This window comes from Phyllostomus discolor, chromosome 4 (genome assembly GCF_004126475.2).
Source record: "Phyllostomus discolor isolate MPI-MPIP mPhyDis1 chromosome 4, mPhyDis1.pri.v3, whole genome shotgun sequence".
NCBI classification, from domain to species: Eukaryota; Metazoa; Chordata; class Mammalia; order Chiroptera; family Phyllostomidae; genus Phyllostomus; species Phyllostomus discolor.
Window position 1 is genome coordinate 166,991,807 of NC_040906.2, and position 24,564 is coordinate 167,016,370.

Consider the following 24,564-nt stretch of genomic DNA (forward strand, 5'->3'; position numbering starts at 1 on the left):
GTAGTGGGTGTTCTGTAGGGCCCAGTGGCACAGCCTTCCTGGGCACTCACTTGGGCATCACCCAAGCTGGGCATTCCAAATGCACCCTCTACACCAATTCTGTGTGAGCTATGTATACCCTCCTATTGTAGTTGAGCTGTTTTTGCTGTTGGCTCATCAATAGGAGGGATTTACCCCCAGGCTGATCAGCTGCAAGGACTGGCTGTGACTACTGTGGAAGATCAACCCACAAAGCAGGACTTACTTTGGCCAGGCTCTGGCATACTCGGTGGTTGAGTGGTGGACTGGAGCTGTCCACTGGGTGCGCTAGCTCTGGGGCCGTTCAGGAGGTGCAGGCCAAGGTCAGCTGCCTCCTCAGTTCTGCCTGGGGCCACCTGGCATGAGTTACAAAGCTATTTCCAGATGGCTGCTACTTGTGCTGGGCTTGGAGGAGCCTAGGCCAGGCCAAGCTGCAAACCAAGGCCAGCTGCCACTAATGCCAAGTCTGGGGCCACTTAGCGAGAGGTACAGGGCATGCCAGAACCAGATGCTGCTTGTTCGAGAGACTTTGAGAAAGTCTGAAACATGAGCCAAGGCAGGCCATTTGTATGGATAAGCCACTGGAAACAGCCTGCATGGGCCTGCAGGCTGTGTGAGGTAGTATCTCAGGGACTTACCAGAGCAGGGCAAACAGTGATAGCCAAGTTAATGGAGACTCAGATACGGCACCCAACTGCTGGCTCTGTGTGGAGAGGGCTCAGAAAAGGAACAATGGCTTCTGCCAGCACTTTTGTCTGGCAGAATGCTGCCCTTCCAGCTCTCACCCTACTACCAGGCAGTTCAATTCCTTCCCATATGTCCCTGGTTCCTTTCAAGATGCTGCCCCAGCACTGGAACTCAGAAGGAGTGAATCTGAGTAAGTCCATGCACGAGCCCTTTTAGAGGAACTGGCTGAGACTCCAGAATCCCTGTCTCCCTCAGCCACACTCTTCACTGGTCTTTATAGCCAGAAGCTATAGACACTTCTCTTCCTGGCACTAGAACCCTCAGCTAGGGGGGCCTGGTGTGGGGCTGGAACTCCTGTCTTTTAGGGGGGGACCTCCACAGCAGAAATATCCCTCCCAATTTGTATCATCTACAGAGGAATGTGGGGACCTGCCCATTCCATGTCTCCACCAGTCTCAGTGTAACAACTTCTTTATCTCGTTAGTAATAGGGCCTCAGTTCAGATAGATTTCAGGTGGTTTGGAATGATAATTGTCCTATAATTCAGTTGTAATTTTGATGTGGCCGTGGGAGGATTCAAGTACTGCATTTACCTACGTTGCCATCTTGACCAGAAGACTTTATTCCCACTTCTGTTGCTTTGGTTCAGGTCTTTATTGCCTCTCACATAGAGTTCTGGAATAGCCTCCTACCTGGACTTCTAGCCTCTAGTTGTTTTTCTCCTTTCTAATATCACAGACATCTTTATCAAAGGTAATGTGATCCTGCTGCTTTTCAGCTGGATGGCTCTTATTGCCTATGGGATAAAATCCAAACACCTGTGCCTGGCAGACAAGGTTCCTCAGATCTGGTTTCTGCCTCCTCTTCTGCAATACTCATGCACACTTGCAATCTTTCTGCTTTATACATTACTTGTAGTAACTTGCCTAAAACACCAGATCTTCTCTTGCTTTCATAACTTTGTATAAATGAGCAATATAGCATAGTGGTTAAAAGTGTGAGCTTTAGAGCAGGGGTCCTCAACCTCTGGGCCACAGGTCGGCACTGGTCTGGGCCTGTTAGGAACTGGGCCACATGACAGGAGGTGAGCTTGAATGTAATGCACTTGAATCATCCTCAAAGCACCCCCCACTCCCTCCGTGGAAAAATTGTCTTCCACGAAACCAGTCCCTAATGCCAAAAAGGTTGAGGACCACTGCTTTAGAGCATACTGCCTGAGTTCAAATCTAACTTTGCCAGTTAACTAGTGTGTCCTTGGGCAAAATATGAATTCTCTGTGCCTCAGTTTCCTCATTTCTAAAATGGGAATAATTGTGTTTCATAGAGTTGTCATGGGGACTTTAATATGTTAATTCACATAATAAGTGTCCAGTAAATGTGAAGTATCATTATTACCATGCTATTTCTTTTGCTGTACACTTGATCTACTTCTCTACCCATTCTTGCACTTTCTTCGGCCTGTATTTTTCATCTCTGAATGGCTAATGAGTGAAACTTGATTGTTTTTGTTGTTTCTTATTTGCTATAAATTGGGAAACCAATTAGAAAGGGGAGGGATGTTCTACTGTAGACAAGTAAACAGACAGCTCAGTTAGCAGCCTGGAAGGGAAGAGAGCAAGAGGTGAAAAGACAGAAAACAAAGTCTGTAACAGCCTGGAACTTAACAGTGAAGGAGCAAACAATCCAAGTATCAGTGTGGCTCTCTAAGTATCATTCATTGTACCTGATTAAAATACTGTGATGGAATCCTTAAGTCATCCCAAAGGTTAAATTGTGTTGAGTGTATACTGCCTAAAAGGAAGGAGAGTAGGTTAAATATTACAGAAATATTTCTCTTAAAACTAGTTGAAATACATTTTGTCAGTTAAACAGGTAAACGTCAGTTATTTGTCATTGTCCAACAGCCCATTCCCTTTGCGCTGCCTGAATGATCAGTACACTCCCCTCGTGAATTCTAGCTATTAAGTGTACTCAGTCTGTGGGTGAAGAACAGGTAAAGGCCAGGGAAGAGGATTTGTAGCAACTGTTAATTTTAACTGTTAACTGTTAACAGTTAGCTGTTAATCTGAGCACTGTTAACTTTAATTCATTATTTGATAAATTTCTGAATCCTTTCTATATTTAATGTCTGCCATCAGCCATTCTAAAGAGAAATGGTTAGAAGCAGAATGAAAGACTCTGCTCAGAGTCCTGAACTCAGTTAAGTACAACAGGTAAATGTAGTCAACATTAGAAGAATGTTGAAACCCTTTCAAAATCACAGGAAGTTAGATCTTTCTGATGACAGAAAGTTACCAGTACCAGTAGTACCAGTAATATTTAAATATTTTAATAACTAGTATTTACTTAAATAATACATTGAATCACAACACTGTATGCAAAGATATAGACCAAGGTATAATATGTGATATTTTTAAAACTTAGGACAGTATTTATAAAATTGTTGGGTTTAACCATAACAAACATTAGCATAGGGGAGGGAGGAAGAGAAAAGTTGTTCACCTAAGATACTGGTTTCAGGGGATTCATTTTACAATTTTGGTTTTTATTTTTTTGGATTAGGCCCAGAGGATACAATACCTCTTTGCCGAGCATAGCAGCGTGGACTGTAAGCACTTATTGAAGAAATGAACACAGTTGCCCCCCCCTGAGTTTATATCAATATAGGAGGCATAAAGCCCTTAAAAATGAAAAGATATAAGTGCCCCAACAAATATCCATATAAATATTTGATACCATACATCTTTAGCTGTTTTCTACCTCTGCAGAAACCTAGATAAGAGGAAACTAGTTTAGTACATTTTTGTTCCATATTATAAAACTAATATATTTATTATAGAGAATGGTTAAGAAGTAGAAATAAGAAAATGAAAATCTGTTCTTCATCAATTAACATTTTAATACCTTTAGTCTTTTGTCTAGGCTTATCTTTGTCCTTTTCTAAAGTTGGGCTATAATTATGTACCTTTATATTCTTCTGTATTCACTTCGTGTTAAACCAGGAGAATTTTCTCATGAACTGTAGTTTATTCAAGATAAACTATAGTCAAAGATGATGGGGAGTCTAATAATTTAAGTAATATCAGATATTTTGAAGTTTTAAACTTACTGGGTTCAAGTTCAATAAGAAAAATTCAACTTCCTAATTATTAGATATAATGTTTATAAGTCTATTCAGGATGATTTTTCTTTAATTTAGTTGTAATTCCAGTTTGGTCCTGGGAGGAGGTCAGTGTAGCCATCTTGGGTCCAGTGTTTATAAGTCTAGTTACTTTAAATTCAGCATTTGATAAGCTTGCTTGGAAATTAGCTTGGTAGCATGCACTGAGTTGAATTAACTGTACACATAATATGCTATATTATAATTTATACAACATTAGTTAAAAAATGGCTTTACTTTGTATTGTTGAAAAACTAGGTATTGTACTCATGTAATCACATTCTATTCAGACTCATTTAAGATAATGAGTTTGAAGGATGCTCAATAAAAATTTAGTAATTATGAAATAAGATAACCAGTTTTATTGGATATACTGTTGAGTCACCCTCTATGTCCTTTTCTCCCCTCTCATTGCCTCCTTTTAGTCGCTTTTCAGTTGAGATTGCAAACTACATGATAGCAGAAGCCAGACCCTGTGTGTTTCTTATTTCTAAAAGGCATAGCATATAGGTTGTAGATATTAAATAATTACTTCTTGTTCTCACTTTGACTCTTTTGTTACTGCCTTCTGTTTTTTTCCTCCCAGTTCTCTGATCATTCTTTTTGATATCTATTGAGGGTTTTTATTCCTTCATTTGCCTTGTAAATGCTAGTGGTATGGTCTTTAGCATTCTGCGTTCAACCCTCTTTTCTCCTAAATCTGTAATTCTGAACCTTTTAAAACCTTGCCTTAACAGGTCTAAGGGGCATCATGATGACTGGACAAAATGTAGCTAGCTCTCTAATGGTCAAAGGCATTGAATGTCAGCACCCTGAAAATTCTGATCTTTCCAGAGGTGTCCAGCCTTTTGGCATCTCTGGGCCACAGTGGAAGAAGAAAAGTTGTCTTGGGCCACACATTAAATACATTGGGACATGTAATCACAAAAAACATCTCACAATATTTTAAGTAAATTTATGGTTTTGTGTTGGGCTGCATTCATAGCCATCCTGGGCTGAATTTAACATTCATGCTTCCTGCCCACATCAGTCTTTATAATGATAGCTGCAAAGTGATTATTTTTTTGAATCTAGCAAGAACTGTATTTAAAAGCAATTATGAATTATGTTAAATAGGTCAGTTTGAATGTCAAATGACAATATATTAAATGCAAATTTTGCTTCTAGTATTAATACATTATGCATGATCAGTCACTGAAGCATAATGATTAAACTGCTTATGAATTTCTTGAATTTAATTATGGTACTCCTATAAAGTCATTGCATAGTTTTAAAAGTTGACTGTATAGTATGCTATTGCAGTTTCAAGCAATATGGCATATTGAACGTTCAAAGAAATCTTTTCTAGTAAAGAACACAACAGTGCTCTATAAAATGCTTGCAACATCTTTTTTAAAGCATGGCTGAGGTAGCAGCAAAGTAAGGGGCAAATATTGAGACTGTACATGAGAAAGCCCAATTTCATAGGGATAAATGAACCAGAGAATCTCTTTTATCCCAGAGAGCCCTTGCTGTTTCCTCCAGGCCTCCTGACCTGGGCCTTTAAGATGGCATTCCTGATTGCGTGGGGCAAGAGACAAAATCTGTGCCTAGACATGGTGAGTGATAAGCTTAGACACTGCAATGTAAAGTTGGGATCCCCAAAAGGTTCAACCTTGTATGAATGACAAGAAAATAACCTGCCCTTCAGAATGACCCTGCCTGTCTGGATAGCAACATTGGAACCTAGAAGACATAATACCATCATATGCTAAAGGAAAACAATTGGTGATCCAGCACTACACATCCAGCAAAATTATCTTGTAAGAAAAAGAGTGAAAAGAGAGACATTTTAATAAGGCAAACAAAACTAAGAAAACTTACTACAAACATACTCATTGAAAGAGCCTGTAAAATATAATTGCAGAATGAAAGCCTTATGAAAAAAGGTTTGGTAGTAATTATTGCAGGTTCAGCTAATTCTGAGGCAGAGATTAGCATACACATTTATTAGAGAGTATTCTTGGGATCAGTACCTGTGGAAGGGAGAGGAAAGAGAGCAGTGTTAGGCAGAGAGAGAGGCTAAGCTGAAATGAAGACACAACAATGGTTTCACTGGTGCCACAGATGTTTAGGAGGTGGGCAATCCTTTAGAGTTGTCTTGAGTTGGGGGAAGAGGGTCAGGCCTTTAACCCCCATTGGATGTGGGCTGCCCTGTGAAGGAGTCTTGACCTTGGATGAGGTAATGTTCTTTAGGCAAAGCAATCCCAAAGAGAGCTGGTAGCCAAGGGCTTCCTTCTGGCTGCACTCCTAGCAGCTGTCGGAAAAGTCCACATTCCTGAAAGGAAATCCTAGCAGTCCATCATATTGTCCACAATGAGCAAAGAATACTTGTAGGTGGACATAAACATTAACCTTATAAATTAAAACAATATTGTCTAATTTGTGTGGTTAAAATAAAAATAGAGCCAACAATCCTAGACATCCATAGCTTCATGAGTCTGGAAAAGACTGATTGGAATTAATGCATTCTAAGATCTGTGTTATATAGTAGAATAATATACAGCAATGAAAATGAATACCATACAACTTCATGTACCAACATAAATGCCAATTCATACTTTGAATGAAAAATATGATTTTGTTTATATAAAGTTTAAAAACCACCAACAGTAAACAATATTTTGTTAAGGATACATAGATGTAGGGTAAAACTTAACAGGCATTAGAATGAACAGCACAAAGTTTAAAGCAAGAGATAGGAAAAGGCACACAGAAGGTTTGCACAGAACAGGGTAGCACTCTCTTAAGTTAGGTGTGGATACACGGAAATTATTTTATAATTCCTTAAACTATACATGTGTGTACTATATATATGGTAAGTTATTTAAAAAACAAATTCTTAAGGTATTAAGAGGGAAGAAATCTACTGGTATCTGTGATTAGTAAGTAGACACATGCTGAAGCTATCTGCTAATTAGTATTCAGCTGTCCTGATCTGGATCTGCTCAAGTCCACTGAGGTTTAATAAGAAACTAACTATCATTGATTTTATGATTGAGTCATTTCTGTTTGATTTCTCCCTTTTGCCCTTAATCGGGGGATGGGATTTCATAAGTCTTTTACATGCATTTCAGATGCTGTGAATGATGAAATTTGAAGTTTGAAAATGATTCTAAATTTTGCAGCAAGATTTTACTAGATAATCCAATATGTAGAGTAAATATTTAATTCAGCATCTACATCAGTAAGTATAGAAGTTATTTTTATTTCCTTCCAAATCTGTTAAATTCATAAAAATCATAGAAGGAAGCTTTGGATTCAGCCTGAAGACAGTGAGCTCTGTCTTTCTGGAGAGGAGGACCAGCAGAGCTTAGGTGACTGTGCAGGAGCGCGTGAGGGCGAGTCGATGTTGAAAGGAAGGGTGAGAACAGATGGCCTCTAAGAGCCTCCTAGACTTTAGTAAGATTACATGATTCTGGGTTTTAATTCAGTGTATCTTACCTCCCTTTTCTCTGACCATGAGGACAATTGGGTAAAAATTTACCTGCTAAAATGATTAAAAAAGCTCTCTTACAAACAAACAACCAAATAAGATTCCCCCCAAAAGCCCGGAATGACCAAAAAAAAAAAAGCTATTTTAGAGTCTTCAGATTTGAAAACTTCCTAAACTAGATGATTGGAATGCTAATGCATTAAACGGGTTAGATTTACAGATTGATGTATCCAAAATTCTCTCAGAAATCCCTTCGGAAGCCAGTACATTGAAGCTCAATCATAGAGAATTAAATTATGTGGGTGGCTTGTTTTAAAAGCTGTGTTGTATTTTAGAATATATACTTTCTCTTGGAACCCTAGAGTCACTCTTTTTATAGAGAGGTGCTCAGACAATGAGACATATATGGACTAATGATACACTGAGAAACCAGAAAATTCATACCACCCATGCAGTGCTCACTCCAGGGCATATGCTCATTGCAAATCAGGCAGAATTGTTCACACTGAATCATTTTTTTTTGTTAAGCTTATATTATTATAGTTGAATTTGTGACAATTGAGTTCATAAAGATACTTCACAGTATATGATTTTGTATTTATGTTGAAGTTTCACCTGGATATTTGTCTAATGTTTTTATGATCCAAATAAGAATGAATGATGCTATACTATATAATTTCTTTATTCTGTACAGATAATGGATTCCGAATTAATGCACAGTATAGTAGGAAGCTATCTTAAACCTCCAGAAAGAGCGTTTGTCCCACCGTTCACCCAGAATGATGAATTATCTCAGAATTACCACTCTGGGAACTTTGAAGCTGCCTCTTCTAAAATGCTTCGTAGCCCAAATAGCCAAGGTAATAGTAATACAAAAATATTACTTAAAATTAGGGGAATGGTACAGAGTATGTTATATAAATCTTTTCATTTTTATGTGAAAAGAATATAATTGCATTTTTAACTAAATCTTAAACTAATTTTGAATCTGTTATTAAAAGTTTCAGTAAACTTAGACCAGTTATTTAACATTTTTATTCTGGTTTCAGCTGTAAGGTGACATATATTATAAAATATGACATTCATTATAAAAAATGTCATAAGAAAACAGAAAAATTCTATGAAGAATAAAAGGTCAGATTTCGAGTCCTTCTAACTAGATTATTACAATGCTAGTGAATTAAGTAGAGTTGTGTCTTATTCAAGGATTAAATTCAGAAATTGCGTATATCCAAAATTACCTTGAAAACCCTCATGAAGCCAATATGTTAGAGTAACTATAAAATATAAATATTGTCACTTTTAAAGTGTAAATTTAGAAGGATCTTAAAACTGAATTAGGAAAATATTTATGACTTAGTCATACCTTGTACCATACAAATTACTTCCTAAGATGCTGAATATTACTTTGATTTTTAATATTCTCTGATAGTGGTTGCTAATAATAAATAGACTAGCCTTATGGAGTAAAGCAACTGCAAGAAATAATCCAAACCAGTGAGCCAGCCACAGATACTATATAAAGAGAAATAAATATAATTTCTTTATCTCATTTGTTAAAAAAAAGTCTCTAGCTAACGCCTTTCTAATTGAATATATAGAATGTATATATTCTAAAAGACAACAAAGCTTTATGAAATATAACATTTATTTGTATTCTATTCATCTCTAGTTTTATAGTTTGAAGTAACAGCTGAATAGAAAGTATAAGATAATATAAATCTGAACTTATCTGAATTATGAAAATATTAACGTAGCTAAAAAAAATGTTAGTGGTTCAGGTGTACTACTTATAATCTTTCAAGCCTGATAACAGGTAAACCACTAGGTTATAATTTTTTTCCAGTGGGGAAACTGTGTTCTCCCTCCTATGTCCCAATTATTAACACTATATCTTGGACAAAGGAATAATAAATGTTTGTGGTTTGATTGAACCTGAACACATCAATAACTGAGAAAAACCCTTACCTTTAAACCTAAATTTCCACATTAGTGGATACTGTATTTTAATTTTCTTTATTCGGACTCAGATTCTCATGCCTCCTAGACTGTATGTTATCTTTAAGTCTGATCATTAGCTTTCTCAAACCTAGAAAATCACTAAGAACAATCATAAATATATTGTTTTTATAAGATATGTTAGAGAAAATTTGTTCCTTTTTTTAGCTATTTTTTTTCCATTTTTATGAGAAATATATATTACACATTTTTCTGGTTCACTAACAAAAATATACTGCTGTCTTCCATATGATTATAAGTATTCAAAAATTCTCATTTATACTATCAAGCAAATTTTTTTTCGACAGCTCTTATTTTAGCCCTAAAAACTCTTCAGGAAAAGATTCATCGTTTAGAGTTAGAGAGAACACAAGCTGAAGATAACCTCAACATTCTTTCCAGAGAAGCAGCAGAGTATAAAAAGGCCTTGGAAAATGAAACTAATGAGAGAAATCTGGTACACCAGGAACTGATAAAGCAGAAAAAAGGTAAGAGTTTCAATAGTTCTCAGAAACAAAAAGTTACTAAAGTTTACAGTTTGAAAATAAGCCCAGTCTAAGCAGATTTACTCAAATATATTTGTTCTTATATATACATTTAAACTCCTAAGCATTTTTCTCAAACATTTTGATATTTGCAGGAAATGGATGTAACTTTGAACTTATTTTTATTATATCTGTTTTATCCCAGTTCATATGTTTTTGAGATTAAAAGAAAAATTAAGTTTTTAGATAAATTATATTTAGAAATTAGAATATCTTCAGAATTCCAACAAAATCCAGTTTAACCTATATATAATTGGAATACTTCACAGTTTCAGATATCATGGTTTTAAAATTTTTAAATGCAACACTAGTAATTAAATAATATAAACACCATAAAATGAATAAAAAGGAATTTTATTTAACTTGGGAGGTTAATTAGATGAAATTGATACATAGGTGGAAGTTCTGTGGAAATTATGAAAAAGATACCTAGACACAGGTTTTAGAGATTTAGAACATAGGTACTTTATATAATTTCACATCAAAACATATGGCTTTGTTTTGATCCTCACCCTCACCCTTAAAAACAGTTTCAAGTTTGTATTTCAACTTATAAATAGGATGAAGAAATGGGGAGGAATACAATATTTTTTCTGAAGTAATTGGACAAAGGTGGAAGAAAGAGCTTGAGGAAAGTAAGAAATTAAAGGTTTAGAAAAAAGTTGTTTACACATTAGAAGTTGAACTGGGCTGCCATAGACAAGAGCAGAGGAAAATGGAAATGGTAGAATGCATATATCTGAGTTTCTCGAAAGAGAAGAAATGCATTGATGGAGGACTTTGGGTCCTCCGTTTTCCAGTTAGTGCCATTTCCCAGGGACAGCTGGGATTTTTATCATCCCACAAGTCACTGATATCTTCCCCTTTCAGATGTATGCCTTCTGGGTCTCTAGGGGGAGATCATGTTAAGCCAGTTATATATCATTAATGAAATATTCACAAAATGGGTATTTATAACTGGGAGAGTAAATACATTGGAATAAAGAAGGCTTGAACTTTTAATTCTTGATTGAATTCATATAATGTATTTCTTCTGATAACCAAATGTCTGGTCTTGTGATAAATCAACTAATTTACTTTTCATTACTTTTTCTTTTTCATAGATATAAGTATACAATTAAGCTCAGCTCAGTCTCGCTGTATTCTCTTAGAGAAGCAACTAGAATATACAAAGAGAATGGTGCTCAATGTAGAACGAGAGAAGAATATGATCCTAGAACAACAGGTGAATATATTTTTCTGTAATTTAATATGTTTTTGAAGAATATTTAATGTTTGGTGACACGGTACTAGACTTATTGAGGTGATTGTTTCACAGTGTGTATACAAAGATGGAATGACTATATTGTATACCTGGAACTAATAAAACATTGTATGTTAATTATACCTCAGTAAAAAAAAATAAGATGTAAACTAGATGACACAAATTAAATATTACAATAACAGCTGGTAAATTTGCCCCAGGAAAAAAGAATATTTAATGTCATGGGAAGATTGTTATAATCTTAAGGAAAAATTAAGATATAAAGCTGTATATACGTTTTCACTTAGAGTGATGCGGACTAGGTCATTTGGGCCAACCTTTCTGTAGAGGAAAACAAAGGAAACTGTACAGAATATTAAAAAGAGAGACAGAATAAAAGAGGAAAAAGAAAAAATACACAATGGCATTGGAGAATTAACTAGTTGATTAAAAATCACCAGTTCAAAATCTGTGTTGTAGACTTAATTCCAGAGAAGTAGGCCAGATATTTCAGGCTCCTTCTGAGGGCTGATTCCAGAACCGTCCATTGAGAGGCTAAATAATGCTTTTAACAGCCATCCTTTTGGGGCCAAGGAAATTAAAGTTAGAATCCAGGGCCTATCAAGAATAGGAATGCTAGTAAATCCTCTGGGCAGAGTACTTTGAAAGGGTAGGCTGTAGGGGGAAAAAAAACAGATTACAACTCTGCTCTGGGTTATCAAAGTAACTCAGAAAATCTTAGTCCCTGAAATTGAATTAAAGTGATTCTGGACTGCTAATATTCTCAGATACTCCAAATTATTTCTACAAACATTTGTTTGACACAGCGAGAAACTTTCAATCAAAGTAAGTGGGCAGAAGGAGGTAAGACACTAGGAACAAGATACAGCATACTTAATAGACTATATATATAAATATTTTCACAAGTTAGCTCCAGCTATGTACTGGCCCTAACAAACACAGACTGTAAAATTATTATGCTTGCTATAATCAAGGAGGTAAAAGGAAGGATTGAAATTTTCAGCAGAACATTGGAGAGCATAAAAATGTCAACACATCTAAAAAAAGAACCATATAAAAATTATAGAACTGAAAAATATAATAACTGGAATTTAGAACTCAGTGGATGGATCTAATAGCAGATATGAAGAGATAATTAGTGAATTGGAAGGTGAAACCATCTAGATCAATGAAGAAACAAAATAAAAGTAGTTTCAAAAAAGAGTGAGAGAAATAAGTTTAGAGTGAAAATGTCAAAATTTATGTGGAAAAGCAAGGGTCCAAGAATAGCCAAACCATTCTCAAGAAGAATAAGGTGAGACTTTGCTCTCCCATTGGTAATTGGAGGCCCGAAAGGAAAGGAGAGGGAGAATGGGATGGAAGGAATATAAAGAGATAATGGCATAGATTTTTCCAAAACTGATTAGAAAAACATTGCACCACAGATTCAAGAAGCCCCATAAAACCAAAACAGGATAAATAAAGAATCTAGACACCTTGGAATAAAATAAATAATGGAGCATGGAAAAAATCTTAAAAGCTTCCTGGCATGGGGGTGGGGCAGTGGGCTGCTTTCAAAGGGACAATAAAATGATAGCTGCTTTCTCAACTAAAATTACTGAGTCCAGAAGACAATAGATTAATACACTTATGATATAAAAGAAAATAACTGCCAATTGAGAATCATGACTGGGAATAATATCCTTTGGAAATAAAGGTGTAATAATGACATTTAAAAGTAACAAAGACTGGAATAATTTACTAGGAAATTCATCCTGTAGGAAATACTAAAGGATATTATTCAAATAGAAGGAAAATTATTTCAGATGGATGGTCAGAGATTCAGGAAGGAATGAAGAACAAAAAAGGTGGTAAATATATGGGTAAAGAATATTTATTGTATTAGACAACAATAATAATGTTCTGCCTGGTCTAAATGTTACAGAACAGACTGGGGGGGGGCAATTATTGGCCCACCCAGGGACAGCAAAAACTGTTAACCAAACAAAGGGGCCGAGGGGGATGAGGACAATATACTATCACTGAAAGAAACCCCCCAGGTTCGTTATGTCCATTGCCTTATAGGAAAAACAGCTCTCAATGCCAGAGATTTATGAAAAGGAAAGGAAATGTTTATTTAATGCTATACAGACTTAAAGTAGTGACCTAATGTCTTCATTTAAACATCAAAGTTCTTTAGGATACCCACAGATGCCCACAGTCCTTCCTTCTCCCCCTGCCCTAATTCGGGGTACCGTAACTCCAGATTCAGGCCACTGGCACCATCAGCTATGTTGCCATACAGGCAGGATCTCCAATTAATCCAAAGCCATGTGGCACCTTCTCATGGCCTACTGGCAAGAGTTCTTTCACCCTTCTTCCAGGCAAAGTCTCTCCTGCTTCCCAGACCACGTGGCCAAAGGGAGCACCCCAAAGCTGCGCGGTCCTCTTCTACCAAAGCTGCAGGGGTCTGCACTCAGGCAAAACCGCGTGGATCTTTCCACAAAGCTTCGGGGAGTGGGGGTTGCCACTCTGGCCAAAGCCAAGTGGCGATTCTCTGCTAAAGCTGCAAGGTGGTTCCCCCTACTAAAGCTGCAGGGGTCCCCAATCTGGCAAAACCACATGGCTTTCTCTGCACTGCCATAGCCACGTGGTTCTCTCTCCAATGGCTGCCGTGTCTGGGTTTAAATCCTCATGCCAGTCTTCCTCTGCAGCCCCATTTCTGACTCCTCCCACAATCAGCTACACTTGCCAGCACTCCCATATCCTTCCAGCTTTACTTGATTGCCATAGTAGGTCTGGGCAGGCGTGGCCCCATGGTGTGGAGCCAGTCGTCTCCAAGCTCTCACATAGGCGCTGTAACTAGGGGGAGCTGCCTCCCAGTTACATCTTGGGAGCCAGAGTTACTTCCATCCCCCTGGCTCAGAGCATGGCCACAGCTATTTAACATATCTATGCAACCAGTTAAAGGTTAGAGATATGCTAAATGGCCATGCCATGGATTAGCTGCAAAGCTGTTACTATACAAAACAGCTCTCAATGGCCCTGGTCCATGTGTCCCTTCCCCCAACTCACACCTGTGGGGGGAAGAGACTAGGACATACTAGTATTTCCTGGACACTTTGAGTTCTGGGCCCCATTCCAAATCCCTATTTGGGGCCCACTTCTTGGCTGCACACTGTTTCATAAATATAGATAAAGGGTTAAAATTAGTGAAAGTAATAGCTTATAAGTTAGGAAGGGATAAATGTAGTTTAAAGTGTTCTAGGGTCTCTACATTGTCTTGGAAATGGGAAAAAGTACTATAAATATTGGATTTTAATCAGTTAAGTATTTAGTAGATTTCTCAGGGAACTAGAAAGGTTGAGTCTAAAATTTATGTGGAGGACTTACGGCCAAGATGGAGGCATAGGTAGATACACTTTGCCTCTTCACACAACCAAAAGAAGAACAACAACAAATTTAAAAACAAAAAACAGCCAGAACTACTGGAAAGTTAAACTGTATGGAAGTCTGACAACCAAGGAATTAAAGAAGAAACATTCATCCAGATGGGTAGGAGGGGCAGAGACAGGCAGCCAGGGCAGAGAGGACACGTGGCAAGGCAGAGGCTGAAGGACTGGGAGAGCAAGGCAACTGGGTAGTGAAACAGACTACATAACCTAGGGTTCCAGAGCAGGGAAATAAAGCTTTGAAACCTCTGGCTTTAAAAACCTGTGGGGATTGTCACAGCAGGAGAAACTCCCAGCCTCACAGGAGTTTGTTGGAGGGACCCACAGGCCCCTAAAATGTACACAAACCCACCCGCCTGGGAATCAGCACCAGAAGAGCCCAATTTGCTTGTGAGTAGCCAGGGAAGTGACTGAATGCCTGTTGAAAGCGGAGCAAGCAGTTTGTTCCCTCTCAGACCCCTCTCCCTCATACGGTGCTACAGCTCAGCAATGTGGGTTGCCCCACCCTGATGCACCAGGGTAACATCTGGAACAACACAAATGGTACATGGGGAGAAGGGGAGAAAGTAAAATGACTGACAAAAGAGTGAGAACTGGGAGACAGCTTCTTCCTGGGCATCTCCAGAGGCCAGACAGTAGCATTGCCCCCTTCCTGAGCTTTCCCGAACAAAGAACCACAGAGTGGTGAAACAAGTTGTCCCACCCTGGTGATTACCTAAGGCTCCACCCCACACAATTTACAGGTGACTTTTCTACAATAGGCCATGCTGCTAAGACACAGAGTCAAAGCAGCTCTACCTAGTACACAGAAACAAACACAAGGGAGGCTGCCAAATCAAGGAGACAAATATGGCCCAAATGAAAGAACAGTTCAAAGCTCCAGAAAAGATATAACTATGCAACAAAGAGATAGCCAATCTATCAGACGCACAGTTCAAAACACTGGTAATCAGGATAATCACAGAAATGGTTGAGTGTGGTTGCAAAATAGAGGAAGAAGTAAAGGCTATGCAAAGTGAAATAAAGAAAAACATACAGGGAACTAACAGTGACGGGAAAGCAACCGGGACTCAAATCAACAGTTTGAAGCAGAAGGAAAAAATAGACATTTAACCAGAACAGAATGAAGAAACAAGAATTCAGAAAAAAATGAGGCTTAGGAACCTCCAGGACATCTTTAAATGTTCTGACATCTGGATCATAGGGGTGCCAGAAGGAGAAGAGGAAGAGCAAGAAATGGACAACTTATTTAAAAGAATAATGGAGAACTTTCCGAATCTGGCAAAGGAAATAGACTTCCAGGAAGTCCAGGAAGCTCAGAGAGTCCCAAAGAAATTGGACCCAAGGAAGCACACACCGAGGCACATCTTACCCAAGATGAAAGATGAAAGAATCTTAAAAGCAGCAAGAGAAAAGAAGACAGTTACCTACGAAGTTGTTCCCATAAGACCATAAGCTGATTTCTCATAAGAAATCTTACAGGAAAGAAGAGGCTGGGAAGAAGCATTCAAAGTCATGAAAGGCAAGGACCTACATTCAAAATTGCTCTGCAGCAAAGCTATCATTTAGAATCAAAGGGCAGATAAAGTGCTTCCCAAATAAGGTCAAGTTCAAGGAGTTCATCATCACCAAGCCCTTATTATATGCAATGTTAAAGGGACTTATCTAAGAAAAAGAAGAAGATCGAAACTATGAACAGTAAAATGACAACAAACTCACAACTATCAACAACTGAACGTAAAACAAAAATAAACTAAGCAAACAACTAGAACAGGAACAGAATCAGAGAAATGGAGAGCACATGAAGGGTTATCAGTGGGGAGAGGGAGGATGGGGAAAAAGGTACAGGGATTAAGAAGCATAAATGGTAAGTACAAAATAGACAGGGGGAGGTTAAGAATAGTATAGGAAATGGAGAAGCCAGTGAACTCATATATACAACCCATGGACATGAACTAAGTAGGGGGCAGAATGCTGGTGGGGATGGTGCAGGGCAGAGGGGAATAAAGGAGAGGAAAAAATGGGACAACTATAATGGCATAATAAAATATACTTTTTTTAAAATTTTTTTTTAATATGCAACTTTTTTTTTAAGATTTTATTTTTTTTTATTTATTTTTTTTTAGAGAGGGAAGGGAGGGCGATAGAGAGAGAAACATCGATGTGCGGTCGCTGGGGGTCATGGCCTGCAACCCAGGAATGTACCCTGGCTGGGAATCGAACCTGGGACACTTTGGTTCCCAGCCCGCGCTCAATCCACTGAGCTACACCAGCCAGGGCCAATAAAATATACTTTAAAAAAATAAATAAGATTTACATAGAAAAGCAAGGGTCCGAGAATAACCAAACTATTTTGAAGAAGAATAAGGTGAGGCCTTGCTCTACTATATATTGAGAGAAACTATAATGTTATCAAAATTAACATGGTATTTGTATGGATGGACGACAGAATAAAGGAGTAGAATGTAGTCAGAAACAGACCCACTTATATGGAAATTCAATATATGACAAGGTTACCATTGCAGATCATTGGGGAAAAGATAGATTTCAATAAATGTTCTTGGAAAAATTTATTATCCATATGAGGGGAAAAAATGAAATTGGATCCCCACCTCATACCATATACAAAAATCAGTTTCGGAGGGATTAAAGATGGAAACATAAAAGGCAAAACTTTGAAATTTTTAGAAGCAAATGCAGAACAATGTCTATATGATCCTGGGGTAGAGAGGAATAAACACAACAAAGTGACAAAGACAAAAGGACAGAGTTGTAATGAAACATTTTTCAGAAAAAAAGGAATCACAAATGGACACACATCTGTAGAAAAAATAATCAACCTCATTAGTAACCTGGGAAATACAAATTAAAAACACAGTAAGATACTACTTTACATCTACCTGATTGGAAAAAATTTAAAAGTCTGACAGTTCTATGAGTAAAGGAGGACACAACCCGAGGAGAGCAACCACTTTATCTTGCAAAGTTCAGCATGCACATTCCCAATAACCTAGAAATTCCTATGCTAGCTAAATATTGTAGACCAGTGACTTATAACAGTTTTTTAAATGTTTTATTGACATATAATTTATATGTAGTGAAATGTATATACAGTTCAGTGATTACAGATAAATATTTATTCTTGTGTAACCACAGCCCTATCAAATAATGGAACATTTTCATCAGAAATCATTTTATATTTCTTCCAAGTTACTCTCTGGTCTTTCCCCACCTCCAAACAAGACGACTGCTACTCTGACTTATTTTACCTTAGATTAATTTTGCCAATCCTAGGACTTTTATATAAATCGAATCATAGAAAATGTACTCTCTTGTATCTGGTTCTTTTTTTTAGCATAAAGTTTTTGAGATCCATGCTGTTGTGTGTATCAGTAGTTCATTCCTTTTTATTGCTTTGTAGAAGTCATTATATAGAGATGCCACAATTTCATTATCTACCTTCCTGTTGATGGACATTTGCCTTGTTTCCCAAGTTTGTGGGTATTATAAATAAAACTATTATGACCATGCCTATACAAATCTTATTTGTGGACATATGCTTTCATTTGTCTTGGTTAAATAATGTAGCGGTAGAATTGCTGAGCCGCAGGGTAGGTATATGTTTGACTTTAAGAGCAACAACAAAACTGTTTGCTAGAATATTTTCTTTTAGAAGCTTTTTATCTTCATTTTTCTATTTAGGCCTGTGATCCACCTAGAATTAATTTTTGTGTGGTAAGATAAAATGTTCATGATTAAAATTTTTGTCATGTGGATTTCCATTTGTCCCAGCACTATTTTGTTAAAGACTTCCCTTTCACCAATTGAATTGTTTGGTACCTTTGTCAACAATCAATTGACTGTATAGATAAGATCTATTTCTGAGACTCTGTCTTATCTATTGTGATTGTTATAGATCCCTTGCACTTCTACTTAAATTTTATAATCAATGTGGCATTTTCTACCAAAAGTCTTCAGGGATTTTGACTGGCATCTTGTTAAATTTATACAGAGTGGGGGAAAAGTAGGTTTACAGTTGTGAGTACACAAAACATAGAGTTTATTCTTGTATTATTATTCATTCATTATTGTGTTATTTTCCAGGTGAACAGCTGCAAACCTACATCTCAGTCTTCTTTACTTTCTCTTCCCAGTGGTTTGTAATTTTAATGAGAAATCTTGCACATCTCATGTTAAATGTATCTCTTAAGAATTTTATGTTTTCTAGTGAGCGGTATTGGATTTTTCCACTTTTCTGATACTAGTACATAAAATATATTGGTTTTGTGTGACTGTGTCTTTTGGCTTTGATAAGTTTATTACTTCTAGTAGTTTTCATATTTTCTAAGGATTTTTCTGATGTATTTTTGTGACTTTTCATGAGGGATCTTGGTTAGTAATTTTCTTTTAATGTCTTGTTTTGGTGTCATTGTTTTACTGGCCTCATAAAATTAGGTGGAGAAGATTTCCTCCTCCTTCTGTTTTCTGAGAGACCTTGTACAGTACTAGTGTTATTTCCTTCTTACACGTTTGCTAGCTTCTATCAAATTTAAATTCTGAGACTGGGGTTTTCTTTGTGGAATGTTTTTAAATTGTGAATTCAGTTTATTTAACAGATATAAGGCTACTCGGATTTTCAGTTTCTTGTGGCTCTGGTCCCTCTTTTATTCCTGATATTAATAATTTTGCATTTTTACTTTTTAAAATTACTAATTTGCAATATCACTATATCAATTTTATTGATCTTTTTACAAAGAAGTTTTTATTTTTTTAATTTTGTTTCATTAATTTCCACTTTATTATTTCCTTTCTTCTACTTACATAGAATTTAATTTGCTCTTTTTTTCCCTAGCTTTATATGTTGGAAGCTTAGATTATTGATTTCAAAACTTTTTTGTTTCTCTTTATATAATATATTTTCTCGGGAAAGCTACCAGTTTCCCCCTAAACAGTGTTCTACCAGAATCCCAAAACTTTTGATGTTTTGTATTTTTATTGTCATTCAGTTAAAAATATTTTCTAACTTCTCTATAGAGATTTCTTTTAAAATTGTATTGACTTCTATTCCTTTTCCTGGCCTCCCTTCTCCTTCTCCTTCATTTTAGTAGCTGTTCTAGGGTTAAAATATATATTCTTAACCACAGTCTACCATGAATTACTGTTAAAACATTTCACATGTAATGTAAGATCCTTGAGATAGTGTACTTCCACTTATCCCCCTTGGCTTTACAATTTTCGTACATTTATTTCTATATATGTTAGAAACCACATGTTATTATTTCTGCTTTAAATGGTGGTTACATTCGGTTCCCGGACCCAGTTTCCATGTGTGTGGGTGGGAGGGTTAAAAGGGTGTCCAGAATTCAGCTCAGTTTTAACACTACCCAGAGGTAGCATCAGATTCCACAGGTCAAAGGTTCAGCCCTGCAAGACGTGCTGCCCCCATTCGTCAAACTTCATACTCCCATCACAAATTCAGACTGTTACACGAACTTCTGACTGACTCACTGTGAATCAGAGGTTCGCTCGACCCCCCACACAGGTTCAATTAATTTGCCGGAACGAATCTCGGAACTCAGAAAAACATTTTACTTACTAGATTACTAGTTTATTACAAAAGGATATAACTCAGGAACAGCCAGATGGAAGAGATGCATAGGGAGAGGCATAGAGTTTCCATGCCCTGTCCAGGCACCACCCCTCTATCTGGATGTGGATCTGTCCTTCAGCCTGGAAGTTCTTTAAGCCCCACCCTTTTTAGGTTTTGTGGAGGTATCATTACACAGGTATGGCTGATTAAATCTTTTGCCACTGGCATTTGATTCAACTTCCAGCCTCTCTCTCTTGCCTGGAAAGGAGAGGGTTGGGACTGAAAGTTCCCACCCTGTAATCACTTGATTGGATCTTCTGGTGACCAGTCCCCATCCTTAGGTGTTTTCCAAAAGTCCTCCTAGTAACAAAACAAAAGATACCTTTACTGCTCTCAACACTGGAAATTCCAAGAGTTTTGGGAGCTGTGATTTGGGAACTGGATGAAAACCAAATATCTTACAAATCTCATTATCATAACGATCAATTATTCTTTAAAGGAAGTTAAGAAACAAGAAAATATGTATTTACCTATATTTTTACCTTTTGCAGTGCTTTTTATTTATATAGATTTGATTTCTATCTGGTATCATTTTTGTTTAGTCTGAAATACTTCCTTTATAACAAGTATGCTGGAAATTCTTTCAGTATACATTTGTCAGAAAAAAAGTCTTTATTTTTCCATCATTGGTGAAAGATATTTTCACTGGATGTAGAATTCTAGGTGACAGCTTTTTTTGAATCAGTTCGTTAAAGATGCTGTCTGTTGTCTTCTGGCTTTCATGGTCTTTACTGAGAATTATCTTTATTCCTCTATGCATAATTCCTCTATGCACATTCTCAGATTCTTTTAAGATTTTCTGTTTACCAGTGGCTTTCAACAGTTTGATAATGATGTACTCAAATATGGTGTTCTGTTTATTCTGCTTGAGTTTGTTTTGGGATTCTTTAATCTGTCAATATTTTCATCAAATTTGGAATATTTGGGCCATTATTCAAATAATTAACTCTTGTTTGACCTCACTCTCCTGTGACTCCAACTGAATGTTAGACTATAGGTCACCAAGACTGTTGATTGATTGTTTCAGTTTTTTAAAATATTTTATTGTTGATGCTATTACAGTTATCCCAATTTTTCTCCCTTTGCCCCCCTCCATTCAGCCCACCTCCCCATTTCCATAGGCAAACCCTACGACATTGTCCATGTCCACGGGTCCTTCATATATTCCCCAACTAGTCTCTTCACCTCCTTTCAATCAGCCCTGGCCTCTCCTCTCCCCTCTTATAGCTGTCAGTCTGTTCCATGATTTCATGCCTCTGGTTCTATTTTCCTTATTAGTTTATTTTGTTCATTAGATTCCTCTTAAAAGTGAGATCAAATGGTACTTGTCTTTCACAAACCTGCTTATTTCACTTAGCATAATGGTCTCCAGTTCCATCCATGCTGTTGCAAAAGGTAGGAATACCTTCTTTCTTTCTGCTGCGTAGTATTCCATTGTGTAAATGCACCACAGTTTTTTATCCACTCATCTACTGATGGGTACTTAGGTTGTTTCCAACACTTGGTTATTATAAATTGTGCTGCTATGAACATGGGGGTGCATAATTTCTTTTGAATTGGTGTTTCAGGATTCTTTGGGTACATTCCCAGTAGTGGAATTGCTGGGTCAAAAGGCAGTTCCATTTTTAGTTTTTTGAGGAAATTCCATACTGTTTTCCACAGTGGCTGCAGCAGTCTACATTCCCACCAGCAGCACACTAGAGTTCCCTTTCCTCCACAACCTCACCAGCACTTGTTTTTTTACTTATTAATGATACTCATTTTGGTGAGGTAATATCTCATTGTGGTTTTAATTTTCATCTCTCTGATAGCTAGTGAGATTGAGCATTTTTTCATATGTCTATTGGCCATCTGTATGTCCTCTTTGGAGAAATGTCTATTCAGGTCCTTTGCTCATTTTTTTAATTGTATTGTTTGTCTTCCTGGTGTTGAGTTTTATAAGCTCTTTATATATTTTGGAGATTAAACCCTTATCTGATGAAAGAAATTGAGGAAAATACAAATAAGTGGAAACATATACCATGTTTATGAATTGGAAGAATAACATTAAAATGTCCATACTGTCCAAAGCAATCTATAGATTCAATGCAATTCCTATCAAGACACCAATGGCATATTTTACAGAATTAGAACAAATATCCAAAAATTTATATGGAACCTAAAAAGACCCCAACTATCCTCAGCAATCTTGAGAAAAAAAGAACAAAGTTGAAGGGATCACAGTACTTGGTATCAAACTATACTACAGGCCATTGTAATCAAAACAGCCTGGTACTGGCACAGACAGTGGCAATAGACACATAGATCAATGGAACAGAATAGAGAGCCCAGAAATAAACCCACATTTTAATGGTCAATTAATATTTAACAAAGGGGGCAAGAGTGTACAATGGAATAATGACAGTCTCTTCAATAAATGATGTTGGGAGAACTAGACTGGTACATGCAAAAAATGAAACTAGACTACCCACTTACACCATAAACCAGAATAAACTCAAAATGGATAAAAGATTTAAATACAGGTTGTGATACCATAAAAATGCTAGTGGAAAACATAGGAAGTAACATTTCAGATAACTTGCATTGCAGTGTTCTTGCTGATATTATCCCCTAGGACAAGGGAGAAAAGAAAAAAAAATAAACAGATGGGACTACATCAAATTAAAAGCTTCTGCATAGCTAAAGAAACCATCTCAACTGCATGGGAAAACACCTTTGCCAACAATACATTGGACAAGAGTTTTATGTTTTTTAATAGACTTTATTTTTCAGAGCAGTTTTAAGTTTCTAGAAAATTGAGTGGATAGTACAGAGAGTCTTCATATACCCCTTGCCCCTCACAGTTGCCTTTATTATTACCATCTTGCCTTAGTGTGGTAATAAATACCATTATAAAACAGTACCCTGTACCTAGGTTTGCATATGTATGTGTAACTTTCCTTTTCTCTATGTTCTCTGTATGCTATTCCTCTGATAGCTGCTTTTCTTTTTTGTAGAGAGAGGGTAAGTCAATGAGTAGGCTCAGTCACCCTGTGTACAACACTGTATTGAATACAGGTTTCACTGATGGTGGTTTCCTTAGTTGAAATGTTATATAAAGATGCAAAGAAGCATTTGTTCCATTGGTATTGATATAGCAGAACTTTTTGCACATTTTAGTTCTTTAAAAATATTTTATTTTCTTGGCTTTTGCTCATAAGCACCTAAAGTAGGTGCATGTATGTACATGCTTCTTATGACAGATTTATATTGTGCTTTGAATCCTCTGAAATTGTATTATTCTTGAGCCACTGGCAGCACTTACCAAATTCAGGCTTGTTTTTATCCTTTCCAGGCCCAGCTTCAAAGGGAAAAAGAACAAGATCAGATGAAACTTCAAGCAAAACTTGAAAAGCTTGATGTCTTAGAAAAAGAATGTTTTAAACTTACAACAACTCAGAAAACTGCTGAGGTAAGCTCCCATTTATTTTTTGAAGTGGTGATGCCAGGAATGAATCTTTAGTGTTAGGCATAATTGGCTCTGTATGTGAATATACAGCAAATCTTAGATTTATAAAACTACTTTAACAACCTTTAGTAATCCAGACATGAATTTCTGCCTATGGAGGTGAAAAGTTAATATATTCTGTCACAGCATGAATGAGCTCGCCTGTTGATGTGAAATTGTAATTTTGGCTGCTTCTGAGGTGGCAGAACATTTTCATTTCAGATGATTTACCTAAAGGGTATTAAGAATATTGTCTTTCACCACTTGCAGTTCATTTAAGCCTATCCTAGATCCTGTCCTGAAATGCTCTCTCCTTCTTCCAGCCAAATCCTATTCATTCCATACGACTTTCTCCAGATCCTGCTACCTTGATGAAGCTGTCCTTGAGTTCTCTGACACTCAGGAAACTCTTCCTTTGAAATAGCACTGTCCTCCTAGTCTGAACCACACCAAGGATATAAGATGAAATACTTACATGTATAAGTGTATACATGGTCTGGGCCAAATCACGTTCAATTCTCTATCGTTTGTTCCGTGTTTATTACTTTTTATTTCCTAAATGTAAGATAAGCTCTTAAATAACAAGGACCATATCTTAACACTTCTAATGTCTTCCTATCCCTTCCCTGCTCCAACTGTTCACATGATGGACATTTATTGTGATTTGTCTGTGTTTTTAATGAAACATTGATACCCAAAACTATAATTGCTTGACCTTCTAGACCTTTAACACATACCCCGTCCCACAAAGTTTTGTTCCTGAAAGTGAATAATGCCTGTGCATGTACATTCTTTGCTTTCCCTTTGTTCTTATGTGTAATAGCAGGGAAAGGAGCATAGGTAGACAGC

General features: G+C 36.9%; 1 protein-coding gene across 6 annotated transcripts in view; it reads left to right on the forward strand.

Annotated features, from left to right (window-relative positions):
* Window positions 1-24,564, forward strand: part of CEP57L1 (centrosomal protein 57 like 1) — a 59,019-nt gene that overhangs the window by 20,362 nt on the left and 14,093 nt on the right. For 4 of the 6 annotated variants that reach the window (XM_028510373.2, XM_028510372.2, XM_036024549.1 and 1 more), the window contains exons 2-6: window positions 6,982-7,091; window positions 8,035-8,200; window positions 9,647-9,826; window positions 10,987-11,108; window positions 23,563-23,679. In XM_028510373.2, coding sequence (XP_028366174.1) covers window positions 8,038-8,200; window positions 9,647-9,826; window positions 10,987-11,108; window positions 23,563-23,679 — 582 coding nt within the window. In that variant the 5' untranslated portion in view covers window positions 6,982-7,091; window positions 8,035-8,037. Of the gene's footprint in view, window positions 1-4,828; window positions 5,464-6,981; window positions 7,092-8,034; window positions 8,201-9,646; window positions 9,827-10,986; window positions 11,109-23,562; window positions 23,680-24,564 lie in introns of those variants that run through there. The other 2 variants (XM_036024548.1, XM_036024550.1) reach the window with 2 other exon arrangements.